This window comes from Octodon degus, unplaced genomic scaffold, assembly GCF_000260255.1.
Source record: "Octodon degus isolate 3935 unplaced genomic scaffold, OctDeg1.0 scaffold00262, whole genome shotgun sequence".
Taxonomy (NCBI): Eukaryota; Metazoa; Chordata; class Mammalia; order Rodentia; family Octodontidae; genus Octodon; species Octodon degus.
The window spans coordinates 2526210-2541303 of record NW_004524838.1 but is presented as its reverse complement, the minus strand read 5'-3'; the positions used below and the strand labels follow the sequence as shown (position 1 = coordinate 2541303).

Genomic DNA, 15094 nt, shown 5'->3' with positions numbered 1-15094 from the left:
AGAAGAAGAAGAAGAAGAAGAAGAAGAAGAAGAAGAAGAAGAAGAAGAAGAAGAAGAAGTAGTTGTTAACAAAATGTTGTCTCACAGATTATCCAATTTTTTTGCTTTTTGATGATTTTCCTTTATTCCCCCCCCCCGACTAAAAACATGGTCTTCCTTTCACTATGACAAACATTACTCAAACCTTAAAAGTATTTCATGTTAACTGTGTCCAACTAGCATTATCCACTCACTTCTTCTATAAAGTTAAATCGCTCCACATTCAACTACTCAATGATCGTACTGCACGTTCTTCCTGCATTCTCTTTGGGCACATACAACTATGACTGCTACGTCATTTATGCCAGTCCAGGAAAAATTCTCTTGATTCACTGATGCCAATAAACTTTTCTTTCCCCTCACATTCCTATCAAGTTCTATAATTCATTAGAATCCAAAGTAGTATCTTGGAAAGCATTTCCATACAATTAAGAAGGCTTAGTGAATTAATGATTAGTTTCAAGACAAAACAATAAAATACAACCCCAATAACCCTACTGAAACCATACAATGGATTATTTAACAATAAAAATGCTGGTATGTGCTACATGAATAAACCTTGAAAAACATTATAAGATAGGGTCGGGGAGATAGCTCAGTGGAATAAGCACTTGCCTGGTAAGCTCAAGGACCTGAGTTCAATCCCTGGTTCCGAAAAAAAAAAAAAATTATAAGAAAGAGGTCAACCAAAAAGCCACATATTGTATTATATCATTTATATGAAATATCCAGAATAATACAGTTTAGAGACAAAAAGATCAGTTTTTGCTTAGGGTTTCAGGGATATTTCAAGGATAGGAAAGGAATAATGGCTGCTAATGGGTATAGGTTTTATTTTAGGGAGCACATATTCTAAAATTAGGTTGTAGCAATGGTTACATACTATGATTTTAAAAAATTAAATTGTATCTTTGAGTAGATTGATAATACGTGAATTATATACCCATAAAACTTTTTTTTTTTTTGTGGCGGAACTGGGGATTGAACTCAGATCCTTGCATTTGCCAGTCAAGCGCTTATCCTACTGAGCCATCTCCCTGGCCCCTTACCCATAAAACTTTTTTTTTTTTTTTTTTTTTTTTTTTGGTGGAACCAGGGATTAAACTCAGGCCCTTGCGCTTGCCAGGCAAGTGCTTATTCCACTGAGCCATCTCCCCGGCCCCATAAAAACTTTTTTAAAAACTTTTTCTTCTTAAGCTATCATTAATTAAATATCATTGAAAACAATTCACTTAAAACATTCACACAAAATACAATTAATCAGAAATGGTGCCCAGCTATAGCACTCAAGAAAATGTTTCTATACAGCCCAAATTTTCTAAAGTGTGCCACCCTTGTCATTAAATAGCTCACTGGAATTTTTTTTTTTTTTATTCTTCAGCTAACACAGAAGACATGATTTATTGTACATGCTTTATACTCAACCAAAAGTAAGGACCGAAGTAGTCCAGAATGCCACAGGCCCAGGGCAAAAAAACAGAAGACTGCTTAGTTTGAACGAGGTGGATCTCTCTTTGAGGTAGTCTTGGCAATCAGATGGCAATGAAGTTCTAATCCATTGAGACATTTGGACAGCATGTAGTCCAAAACTTGCACCAGCACTGTCAGCCTCCAGCATTCTTTCTCTTCTTTTGGCCTCCGTGGGTGTACAAGCTATTTTACTTGGACCTCTGTCTCATCTTTCTTCTTTTACCCTTCAGTCTGCATATTCACTTCTTCCTCCACTTGGCTCTCATGGCGCAGAGGTTTCTAAGAAGATGGTGTTAAAAGTCGGGAGAGCTGGAAGTAATTATATTACTGGACATACATAAATGGCCTTGGAAAAAACAAACACTTTGAATATCAATCAATGATACAAACTGATGGATGATATAGCTGTGATCTCATTCAATTCAGTATCTCTAAAATTCTTCACTTCTTACTTTAGATTAGATGAAATGCCAACAAAATATATACAGAAATTATGAGCATTTGTTATACTTATTAGGCAAAAAATTGCTTTATTTAATGTTACTACTCATACTTAGTTTTTTGTTCATCTCTAGAGAGCTTCATAAATACTAACTTCGGGTTTTTGTTTTGTTTTTTGGCAGAACCGGGGACTGAACCCAGATCCTTCCACTTGCCAGGGAAGCGCTTATTCTACTAAGCCATCTCCCTGGCCCCAAATACTAACTTGTTAGAAATTCCAGAAGAGTAGTTTATTTCTTTTAAAAATGTCATTACTCATATAAGAAACTGAACACAGAAATACAGAAATAGAGAAACAATGCAATAAGGACTGCACTTTGTGCTTTCTTCACCTGTAGTGAGACAAAATACCAAGCTATTTGCTATTACAGCTTATCATAAACTCAATGGTTTAAAACAACATAAATCCATTCTTATGGTTCTACAGATCAGAAGTTTCATAGTGACCTCACTGAGCTAACATCAAGGTGCCAGTGAAGCTGCCCTCATTTTGGGAGGGCTTAAAGGAAGGCTATCTGTTCCTTGCCTTTCATAAACTACCCACATTTCCTTGTTTCACAGCCCTTTTGTCCTTCATAGCCAGCAAAAGTCACCAAGTCATTCTTATAACATGCCTGTGGTGTTTCCCTTCTCACTTTTAAGGATCCTATAATTATATTGGGCCCACTCAAATAATTTAAGATGCTCTTCCCTTCTCAAGGGCCTTCACTAATCACGTTTTAGCTTCATCACTTCTATAAAGTCCACTACAGTGTAACATGACATATTCACAGCTGAACTAGACATTAACATCTTTTAGGTGTCCATTCTAAAACCCACCACAGGTGTCCTTGTCTTCAAAGGAATACGAGCATACGATTTGTAAATTATGGGGTTTAGGGAAGAGGTATAACATCGCAGTAATGGTTTAAATGGAAAATATGGAACTTGTAATTACATTTTAAAAAATCCTCCTGTTAGATTTTTATTGCTTTTACATTTTATTTTTAGGATGAACTCTAATTTGATATGCTGGAATAAAATGGAATGTCATTCAAACCATGACAGACAACAGAATTACCCCAATGAATCTGTCAATTTGTTGTTATTGTTGTTGTCTTTTTATACTGTTCTGTACAGCACTTAGGAACTATCACCCTGCACAGCAGTTGCAGCCTACATAACAGGACATTAGTTCAAACTGGAGTAGCAGTAGCTTGGAGAAGTAACTCCATCATACCAACTATGAGTTTCTACAAACTTTAAGCCAAAATATCCAAACAATCATTATACATACATCAATGGTTAAGAAATCAAAATCCTCCTTTGATACATCAAAAAATAAATACTACTATTTAAGAGTTAAGCCCCAACTGCTGTTTTAATTTTTTTAGTTTAGCTTGATATCTTTTTTGACTCCAAGACAGAATAGTGATGTTTGATGTACTCAAGTCATAACCAGCATGTACCAATTCTTTGATTCGACTTTTTAAGGTATTTATGCTTGAATCTAGAACTCGAGGATTTTCAATTATTTGTGAAATACCAATTTTTTCTGTTATGAGGCAATCTATTTTATCATTAAACTTTTTCTCTGCCAAGAAGATCATATCTGGATAGCTTAAGACAAACTTCTGTACCTCCTCTTCAGTACATTCCAAGGAAAACAGCTTCTCTTTGATATTTTTGTAGTTTCTTTTTACATAATCATTGGAAAGGTCTAAGATTCCAGCTCCTGAACCACATATCAGAACTAGTAGTTCTTCCTTGTTCAATGTGAAAGTTGATTGTAAAAATTCAATATTAGCTTTCACTCGTTTGGTGCTCTGAATTAAGATGAAAGGGTTTTTGAAAATTATCTTTCTCACAAAATCTGAGGGGTCATTATAACCCAAAGACAAACATACTTCATGTAAAAATTCAACCATCTGCTTATTCAAATCAAAACTATTAGAGAAGGTACGAGGGGCGTTGGTCAATAATCGACAGAGGCATTTACTGGTCAATCCAACTGAACAAAGGTAGCTTATATTTTTCTCTAAGTCTTCATTGTTCCTTGACCGAAAAAAGGATTCAGGAGAACGTTCCAGAATATTTACAATTTCAAGATCTGATGTGATAATCTTTCTCCACAGATCCCACCGTTTTGAAAGACTTTCAGTAGTACGTGTTATGGCTCGTGGATATCTTGATATGATACTAGCAATCACTTCTTTGCTAGCTCCTTTGGAGAGAAGGAACATCTGCAAGTCCTGTTCATTAGTAACCATCCTATTAAACACTCCAGGCTGTCTTTTCCTAGCCATGTCAATATCAACTCCCATGATAAGTAAGTTATTCAGCAGGTCTTCATTCTCTGAAGGTTCACTGTCTATATTATTACATTTCACACCAAAAGGCCTAAATGAAATGGATTTGAGGAGAATTTCTGTTGAACATTGCATTATCCAGTATCTTGACCCAAAAAGAAAGTTACTTCTCATGTGCCAGAGGTTTCTTGATGCCATAATGGTCAGGTAGCCCAGATCTTTCAGATTGCTGCATAAAGTAACACATATATAAATGCCTGTGTTAAATAATTAAATGACCACATTCTGATTCTCTAAGCATCCCAGTCCTTTCTATAAGAAAACAACTATTCCAGTACAGAAGCTCATTGTTTATTTGGTTACCTGAAGACCCAGGGCTCCTCCCACTTTTAATGTAACAAAAAACAGGGCTTTTTTTCTTTCTTTTTATTTGACCTAGCCTGTCGTGTCCACCCCAAATCAGCTGCCCTCTCCATTTCTACTGTTCTCTCCTGGCTTACAAACCCTTGGCTTATTCTCAGTAAGTCACACATTCATTTCTGCCTTGTCTTCCAACTTCCGAGATGTTTGACCTCATCCTGCCCACAGATAGCAGACTTTCTTGCCTTTAGCCTCCTATTCACAAACTCTAAATCTAGCACTGAAAAACAATACCTCAGGCTACCTAATTTTCCTCCTAAGTATTTTTTCAACATTTATGGAACCTTTTAAACCATGCTAGTGTTACAACCCTCTTACCTTACACAGACTTCTATTACTCAATTTATCCTATGGTCTCCTTCATTATAATGCAGTGATTCCAAAGAAATTTTCATCTTCAAAAAGATCTAGTTTGGGGCCTGAAGGCATAGCTTGATGGTAGAATACATGATTAGCATGTATGATCCCAGTGCAAGAAATGGAAGGGGAGAAAAGAGGTAAGCTGGGGAGGGGTGGAAAGAAGAAGGGAAGACAAAAGAGAGAAGAGGGGAGGGGAAGGGAATGAAGAGAAGACAAAAGATTTACTTAAAATATTTAATTCACACAGTCCATGACATGAACAAGTTGGCTTGAACTCTTATGTGCAAGTGATCCTCCTGCCTCAGCCTTCTGAGTAGCCAGTACTACAGCTAAGTGCCACTACACCAAGAGTTACATAAACATAAAAATCTTACTTTTACCATTCTCCTCCACCCCAACATCATATTACACAAGACTAATTCCAACTTGTGGCGGTAACTAAAACTTTAATAACTCATTTTCCTGATCATAGAAATGAGCCATAAAATGTATGAACTTATATAACTGTAATCACAGGTCATTCCTGAAATGAGCAACTCTGTTTATGAGAAAATCAATAAAAAAAAGTGTTGTTCCATTACTGAGTCTATTAGACAATTTATTTGTTCCTAAACTATAGTCTGAAACATGTAACATGTGGATTAAAAAAAAATTGCTTTCTCTTTGCTATAATACATACCTGTGACAAATTTGCTTCATGACCTCTAATTGATTTCTTTTTTTTTATTTTTTATTTTTTATTTTTATTTATTTGTGTGTGTGTGGCCAGCTCAGCCCACCAGGGGGCAGGGCTGGCTGGCATGTGGTGCTGGGGGATTGAACTGCGGTCTCTGTGCTTTGCTAAGCTTGTTCTAAGTAGGTGCTTTAGACCATTGAGCCATCTCACCAGGCCCCCTCTAACTGATTTCTGAAGCAGGCTCTTATAGTGAGTAATATCCTTATCCCCTTCTCTTAATTAACCATAAAATAGAAAATAGAGATACATAGTTCAAACCCACCAACATTTTAGGATTGAATCTGCTTTCAAGATCAATTTCAAAGAAAACTTCTTTTGCGTCTGTCCTCTGGATTACTACAATTTTAACAAAAATTTGGATTGTGCCCACAGGAATGGAAACATTCCTGTGGCTCACAGAAACTACAAAGTTTCAAAGAATTGGAGAATTTTTTTAAACTACACAACCAAGTAACATTCAACTCAAATGCAAAGCACTCACAAAGCAAACAAACATAAAAAACAAAAGCACATTTTAGATTAATCCATATTCTACTAAGGTACTGCTTCATTTTTACCTAGTATCACACACTCTCCAAAACTGCATGAATTTAGATATTAAAAATAAGAACCTCTTCTAACTAAGCAGTGAAGGTTCTCTTTTATATAACACATGCTCTCCTCAGGCTCAAGTATGACCTCTACTGGAAAATGGGGCAGAAATTCATGTCAGGGAGGATCCAACAAGTGTTTCTAAAGAGGTGTACAAAATAACCTAACAGGATATAGGAAAAAAATTATAAAATTGTAAGACTCCAGTCTTGTCTTAGCCTTTGAAAAATTCTACTTATTCCATGTTTTGTAATGTACATAGTATAATCATGCCATAAGACATGCACATAACTAATCACTTAATACATTTGTATTAGAGCTACATTTGTGAACATGTTTGATAATAGTGTATACAAGTTTGAAGTACCACTACTCTAGACAATGGACTATCTTGAGATTATTAGCTGAACAAACTACAGAGCATCCAATGGTTTACCAATGGTAATTTAAAAATAAATGAAAACAGGGCAGGAACATACCTCAGTGGTACAGCACCTGCCTGGCAGCCCAAGGTCCTGAGTTCAATTTCTAGTGCAAAAAAGAAGTAAGAACATACGCCAAGATTAACAAAAATAATAAAGCTATAAAGGTTTCCCCAAAATCACGAGTATATTTTTACGTCTTTGTGTGTAACTTACACAAATGTCCTCCACATAAATTAACATGCCAAAAATGTAACTTGAGTATTTTTCATAGAGCTCTGACTAGCCTTCCTGATTAATATCATTATCTCAAAAATCACTTATGATTAAAAAAACTTAAGTGAGTTTTGCCTTTTTCCTCCTCCTCAAGCCCCCATTTATCATATCATGTAGATTTAGCTTCCTCAGTATCTCTTAACTCCAATCTATCCACTCTTTGGAATCTCAAATTATTACATATCTTCACATTCTTTTACCCAGTCTCTACCATCTGCCTACCTTGCCTCTTCAACACCAGAAAACAGCCACCATCCTGGTACTTACAAAACAAAGATACAAGTACATCCCTCATTACTGATAAATGTCTTTTTGTAGCTCCCAGAAACTTCAGACAGGTTTTTAAAGCCCTCATCACTTAGTTCTAACCACTTTCCTAGCTGACTCTTTTCTTTTGCCATTCTTTTCCCTAGCTGCATTAGTTCTCAAGCTTTTTCTTTCTTTTTTTTTTTTTTTCAGTACTGGGTCTTCAGGGCCTACAGGGTCTCACTACATAGATCGGACTCGTAGTGATGCTCCTGTTTTCAGCCTCCCAAACGCTGGATTACAGGTGCAGGCCAACACACCCAGTCTCAATCACCATCTCAGCGCACCCCAGGGGCAAGGCTGGCACAGCACAATGGGGATTGAACCCCAACCACTGCACTCTAAGCAGGTACTTTAGCCCACTGAGCTATCTGGCTGGCCCAGTCCTCAAACTTCTGATCCTATTCTTTCCCATTCCAATGTCCTGGTCTGTGCTGAAGTTGTTCCTTTCTTTAGAAGAGCCCATTTTCCTGGTACCATCATGGAACGAGGTCCCACACAAATACAATCTTCCCTCAAATCTTTAACTAAAAATACTTAGTGAAGTGAATCATTTTTTAAAATAAAATTTGTACCTAAGGAATCTAAAACTTATTTATGAGAAAAAAGAGAACAAAAATGGACTTTAAACCGGCACCTAAAATTTAATCTTAATAATACTAAAATGAAAAACTGACTCTCAAATGGCAGAGCAGCCTCTGCTATATCGAAAATCAGTAACAATATTGACAGTTGATAAAAATATAAGAAACCTCTTAAAACACTGTTAATGAAAGGAAATTTGGCAGTCTATCACCTTATTTTTTTATTTTATTTTATTTTTTTTAGTACTGGGGATCAAACTAAGGACCCTGAGCTTGCCAGGCTTTTTTTTTATTCGACTGAGCTATCTCATCGGGCCTCCATCATAATTCTAAATGATCATTATCATTTAACTCAGCTTGTCCACCTTCTGAAAAATTATCCAGAGGAAATAAATGGCCAAATACAATTTATTATGAAGAAATATGCCCATGATAACATTACATAGTAAAGCTGTTACCTGAAAGGTCAATATTCAAATTTAACAAAAACATGGAAAAATCTCTGTACTTGTAACTTGTTAAATCTAAGGAATAACAGAGCATTTGTGTTTTCCTCTGCATGCACCACAATTTCCTTGTTAAAGGACTTTTAATAGTGATTAATCACTGGCCCTTAGGTAGCACATTCCGGCGGGTATTCTTTCAACACAGCAAGCTAAGGAAGTACGGGGCCCTTTATAGCAAACGATATCTCACCTTATTTTCTTAAGAGGACTTTGTATCCCTCCAGAAATGCTAAAAAGAGCTGTTTTTTAAGCAGCCGCCATAGTAGAAAAGGCAAAATATTATCAGGAATTCGTGAAAAGGAATAAAAGATCGATTCTAGCTAACACAAGTATTTTCGTGAGATGCATTACTTCTTGCAAACTAAACATTTCTCAGTCCTACTGGAAGAAAACGGCAAATAAAATGCCAGCTGTGATGAGAAAAAGTAGTGGAACCACAAATATGAGAATTAAATGCTTCATATACATTGGCTTACTTAACCCTCCATAAGGTAAAAGGTAGACGTTACTCCTAAAATTACACAATCTGAAACAGCGCCGAGCTAGCTTATGTTAGCTAGCTAAAGCGTGGAGGATTTGAATCAGGTAGGTTTTGCAAAATCAAAGCCACATTATGAGCTCTTCCCTCCCTCTTCATCCCCAAACCGCAGTTCTGTAAGAGGCTAGGCTGTATAGCTCAAACATCCCGACCGGCTTTGAAACAATATAAAGCAGCATCCCTGAGGTACACACCCAGTACCTATGCTCTCACAGACGTCTCCCACTTCCGCCTCTGGTGTCCTAACAAGGATCGAGGAGCGGAAGTGAAGGCAACTTCCGGTCTCTGGCGACGCATACCGATGACGTCCTTGGATAGGCGACCCAGGCGGCCGTGCCTTTGTCGTCAGTCGGCAGGCGCTTGATGACCAGCAGGGGGCGGCAAGAGACCGCTGTGAGTTCAGGGACGAGCAAGATGGTGGGTTTTGGAGAGCAGGTTCTGGGAGAGCAAGGCAGATCTTGGGTTTCACCATTACCTAGGCGAGTGGCCAGTGCCTATTAATAAACTAATTCGATTTATCTTCACTCTTCCGCTCTGATTACGCCTACTGATTTGCTGGGTCACTTTATTTTAAATCAACTTTGTCTTTTGTTGGTTTGTAAAAACAAAGATTTTTCTTTGGGAATTTAAATAAGTAATGATCAGTTTATCTAGCAAGTTAAAATACTCCATTTCTCCCAGGTAAAATATAGTCCTGAAAACTCTGAAATTATTTCTTGATGTGCGTTTCTAAAATGTATTTCTGCGTGGAAAGGGCCAAACTGTTTTTACATTTGGAATATAAAACAATAAAATCATTTTTAGTAAGTATGAAATTGTGGGCTTTTAGAAGGGCTTTGAGATTATAGGGTTCCAGTCCTCTCATTTTATAGATGAAAACATTGAAACCCTTAAGTAGGAAGCAGAAGAAAACGTACGCTTTCCGCCTGGTGGTAGGTACCTAGGTAGGAGGGGGAGAGAAAGAATATTTCTAGGGTGATTTTTGAAATGTCACTAATTACAATAAGGGCAAAGACTAGCAACTTGTAACTTGTGTGTTACAGTAGAATCTGTGTATTATATATCTTGCCTGTATTTTTATTCGATAAATATTTTTGACATAATTTTATTGATAAACAAATAGCAATGAGACAGTTTCAAATCAAATCAGTAGGACTTATTCGATAAATATTGATTACACATTCTAAGCCCTGTTTGCAAGTTTGCAAATACACATACAGTAACTAGAAAATAAGGTAGATTCCCTGCCCTCCTGGACTTTATTTCCAGTAGTAAAATGAATATTTGCTGCTCTATATCCTCTACCATCTCCCTTCCCCAGAGCTGATTCAAGTCCCAAATAAATTGATGTATTAAAGAAAAGGAAAGTGTGGTTGAAATATGGGAGCTTTGGGGGTTTGGAAAGAAGGCCAGAAGCAAGGAGTAAAAAATGAAGAAACAAAATGAGAAAATGGGATTAGTTAAAGTAGGAGCACCTGAGAGTGGGACATTTTTCCTAGAGACTTTTCTAATGTTTTTCTTTTTTATGATGGCTAAATGACTTTTATGTTTATATCCAATTTATATTGTCATATCTTCTTACACATCTCTTTGCTAAAGCAATGATGATATAAGAAAGATAGCATTTGTGCTTTTCAATGACCTTATTTGGGAATGACAAGTTGCCAAGTCTGTAGCAAAGCTATACCTACCTTTTTTTTTTTTTAATACAAAAGACTGTCATTAAAGAAAAGCAGACATTCTGGAGCCTTCCCTAGGCAAACTGAGCTTAGACACTCAAAAGCGAGTCTGAAAGTTAAGTCCAAATACAGAATCTGTGTTTGTATTCGGAATCACTTCAACCCGTTTAAAACTTAATGATGATTCTGCCGTGTGTAAGTGCCTGACTTGCTTTGCCCTGGGTGTCTATAAACTCTCAGTTTACTACTCATATTTGAGTCTTAGCAGATTCAGACTCAAAAAGAAAGTATCTTTCCATTCCTCTCACTTCCACCCCCTATTGATATAAAAACACCCATGGTTTGCTGAATTTAATAAACAGATTCTCCTGAACACCATCAGAGGAACACTGGGTCTCTACCCAAGATATGTCTGCAAGAGCCCATGGCAGATATGCTCATTTTAAAATCTGTGACTCTTGAGGCTGATCAGAACAGCAAAGTTACCCAGAGACTTTCAAATAATTAACATTATATTTGTAAACAAACAAAAAAGCTGGCTCCGTTTTCTTCTCTTTCAAAACAATTACTTTTTAACCATCTTCCCTCTCAAAAGAGTTTTTTTCTGGCAACTTCCTTTCTCTCAAATGTGACCAACCAGGATCTAGAAAGACCACTTCCCAAATCAGTTGCTCTACTTTCATATTGTTTGCAAGGGCCTGTGGCAAAAGAGACCAGTTGCTGACACCAGACGTGATGTGATCCTGAATCACAGAAGCAGGATTCCAACATCAGCAGAGAACATTGGCAAAAAAAAAAAAAAAAAAAAAAAAAAAAAAAAAAAAAAAAAAAAAAAAAAACAGTGTAATGGTTTTGTGATGCGAAAGTAACTCCCAACTTGTTAGATGTTGGATATTCCAAGTTATAATCTCACATTTAGGGATGAAGTACTGAACCAAATAAGGTCAGGACAGTTTTTCAATCTTAGAAGAAGATCTGGATTTCCAGGTGGGGTCCCGTGTGGGTCAGGGCTGAGGCTCTTTGTCAAGGGTCGTTCATGCCGCACAATCACCGTGTGGGTACAGCATGAGTCAAACTATACTTAGCTAATGTTAATCCAATGGCAAAATGGGTCACGCAGCAAGAATACATGGAAAGAACAGAGGTGTTCCTGGAACAGGGAGTATGGATCCAGAGGTTGTGATTGCCTACCTTGCATGTAACACCTATCCAGGCTCACTGGACCAGGTAGTGCTAGTTACAGCATGATCTCAGCATGCTGTTTATCTCTAAGGAGGGTCGAAGGCCTGGCTCTTGCATCTCCATCTTGAGGCCTAGATCTCTTCAGATTTGCCTCCATCTGCAATTTTGATGTCCCTCTTTCATGCTGATTTCATTGAAGGCTCAATTCCTCTCTAATTTTTTCTTTTCTTTCTTTTTTCTTTTTCTTTTTTTTTTTAGCTAGGATCTCATGATTTAGTCCAGGCTGGCCTGGAATTCACTATGTAGCCAAGGCTGGCTTAGATCTGGAAGCAATCTTCATCCTCCTGAGCACTGAGTGCTGGATTGCAGGTGATGCCTGGCATGCATAGTAATCTCCATCTAGTTTAGCTATCTATGATACTTTTGTTTGTTTGTTTGTTTTTGCTCCAAATGCCTTCAGGGCATGTTTGGCTGGCTTGCGTTGTGGGGATCGAACCACAGCAACCTGAGCCTGAATGCTTTGTTGAAGCATCCACTTAAAGAACTGAGCTAAGGGGCAGGCCCCCTATCTGTGATACTTTAAGATCACTCTCAGCCTCATGAATTTAATTACTTCAGGACAGTTTGACCCTGCAGTACCATACTGTTAATCCATTTCCATGAAGTGATCCCTAATCATGGGAAGAAAGATTGATCTCGCTACAGAATTGGGAAGCAAGTATTCACAAGATAAAGTAAAATCTTCCTTGTTCAGAACTAGCTCCATTCCTATTACTGTAAGTTTTAAAAGTCCACCTTAAAGATTTATTCCTTTTTACTTATACAATGGTCATTTTAAATTGCAAATGTAAATGTATTTGCAAGAGGAAACTATTAAGCCAGTGGTGACAAACCTTTTCTATGAAGGACTAAATGGTAATATTTTAGGATTTGTGAGGTTTCTGTGTTGCTTTTCCCTTCTTTCTTTAAAAAAAAATGAAAAATGAAAAGCCAGGGCTGGCCAGATAGCTCAGTGGACTAAAGCACCTGCTTAGGCAGAACACAGCGGCCAGGGTTCAATCCCCGGGATGCCATGCCAGCCTCACCTCCTGGGCACACTGAGACAGCATTGAGACTGGACATGGTGGTGTGCACCTGTAATCCCAGCACTTGGAAATCTGAAAAAAGGAGGATCACTACAAGTCTGATCTACACAGTAAGACCATATAGACCCTGTAGACCCTGTCCTAAATTCATAAAAATAAAAATGAAAAAGCCATTCTTAACTCCAGGACTGTATGGTCAATGGACTTGGTCTGGCAAAACCTACATTAAAGTATAATGAGCTACTCACATATACTAATTGTAACTTAGTTTGTTGACTACTACATTAAAGGCATGCCCCCAAAATAGAAAGCTTAAGAGAGAAGATGTAGAAAATACAAATAATATTTGAAAACAGGCACTATTCTGATCACTTTCTCTATATTAACTCATTTAGTTCTAAAATGTAATATTGACATTTTACAGATAAGGAGCCTGAAGTAAAGGTTCTTTTTTTATATTTTATTGAGAAACAAATAGCAGTGAGACAGTTTCAGAGTAAAGGTTCTGTAGGAAGTAATGGAACTTGCACTGGAATCTACAGAGTCAGAGTATGTGACCATTGTTGCCACACTAATGTATTTCTCTGAAAATCAGACTAGGTCTCAAATTAATTTTTGCTCCAAAAGAGGCAATGGGGTGGAGGGAAAAAAAGATGTAATAGGGCTTAGTTTTGGGGGCTTTTTTTTTTTCATTCACAAAAATCTCCATTTATTCAAATGCAGTCTGTCATCTTCTTCTGGAACATCATCATAATGCTCCAAGCACCAAATTCTGACCTGAATTTCTTGCACTTCCATCTCCTGTAGTCAAATGGCTGCATTTTTTTCCTTCCAGCAACAGAATGCTCCTTAAATAAGCACTTCTTGTCCTTGTTGCTCATTCAGAGTGCCCTGGCAACACAGTGATTCGGTCCCATGAGTTCTTCACCCAAGTCTCAACCTCTTGTGTGCTGGGCTTCTCATGAGACGGGAGTAACAATAAAAATGATTGTTAAGAATGATGGTCCACTTTTGTGGTTCACACAAAACATGGCAAGTACCAAAATTCAGAAAATGTTCTGGATTTCACCTGGGTGCATTAACTTAAGTCCGTTTCAACACACAATGTAGTAAATTACAAAGATTCATATTAGACACAACTGCATCCATTTGTTGCTTGTGTGTCCTGTCTGTGCTCTGACCAGCCCTTCAGCCATAAGGCTCAAATTCATCTGTTTACATGGGCATTAACCTCTTGCCCATAGGTGTCCCCTTGGGGATTTACAAATGCTTCATTATAATTTACATTCTGATTTTATCTATTAATGTCAATAATATTACTTATATTTAATTTTGTATTAATGCTATTCTTTTCTTTTCTTTTTTTCTTTTTCTTTCTTTCTTTTTTTTGTGTGTTTTAGGCAAGGATCTACAGGGTGCTCAAGGTCTTACTACTAGATCGGACTTGTAGTGATCCTCCTGTTTACAACCTCCCAAGAGCTGGGATTACAGGCATGTGCCACTAATCCCAGTCTCAATCGCTGCCTCAGCATGCCCCAGAGGCAGGGCCAGCATGGCAGAGCCAAGGATTGAACCCCCGGCCCCTGTGCCTGCTTGCAGTCACTTTAATCCACTGAGCTATTTGGCCAACCCTAGTGTTATTATTTTCTAACCCAGCACATCTTTCAGGTGTTGGAACAGACACATTAAATGCATCTCTCTGTCTGACAGTCTTAACTAGGGCTTATTTTAGTATAGGGCATATATTACAAGTATCTGAAAGAGTCATGCTAGGGCTTATTTTCTAATAAGGTATTACTACCAAAGAAATTGTGGTATGATGACACTTAAGGAAAAACAGTATTTCATTTCACTTTAGAAACAAAAGCAAATTATTTATTTCGTATTTGGTTCAGGGTCTCACTACACTGCTCAGATTCTTAGTGATCCTCCTGTTTTCAGCCTCCCCAGCACTGGGATTACAGGCATGTGCCACCATGCCCAGACTAGGTCAGTGCACCTGAGGGTGGAGCCAGCACAGCCTGGGGGGACCAGGGATCGAACGCTGGTCTCTGTACTTGCCAAAGCCGGTGCTTAGTCCACTGAGCTATCTCGCTGGCCCTTGAACTACC

General features: G+C 37.7%; 1 protein-coding gene across 2 annotated transcripts; it reads right to left on the bottom strand.

The window, feature by feature from the left end:
* Positions 1 to 3167: 3167 nt before the first annotated feature.
* On the bottom strand, positions 3168 to 9278 carry Mterf1 (mitochondrial transcription termination factor 1). 2 transcript variants are annotated; one of them, XM_023706516.1, is made up of 3 exons: positions 8690 to 9278; positions 5037 to 5149; positions 3168 to 4527 (listed from the first exon to the last, which is right to left on the bottom strand). In XM_023706516.1, exon 3 carries the CDS (start codon positions 4494 to 4496, stop codon positions 3345 to 3347), a length of 1152 nt encoding a protein of 383 aa, XP_023562284.1. In that variant the 5' UTR covers positions 4497 to 4527; positions 5037 to 5149; positions 8690 to 9278; the 3' UTR covers positions 3168 to 3344. The 2 variants fall into 2 exon arrangements, with proteins under 2 accessions (XP_023562284.1, XP_023562285.1); XM_023706517.1 differs by having other exon boundaries at positions 9239 to 9275.
* Positions 9279 to 15094: the final 5816 nt, after the last annotated feature.

Excerpts from the sequence above, each read along its gene's own strand:
- Mterf1 (XM_023706516.1), bottom strand. The coding sequence starts at position 4,496 with ATGGCATCAAGAAACCTCTGGCACATGAGAAGTAACTTTCTTTTTGGG.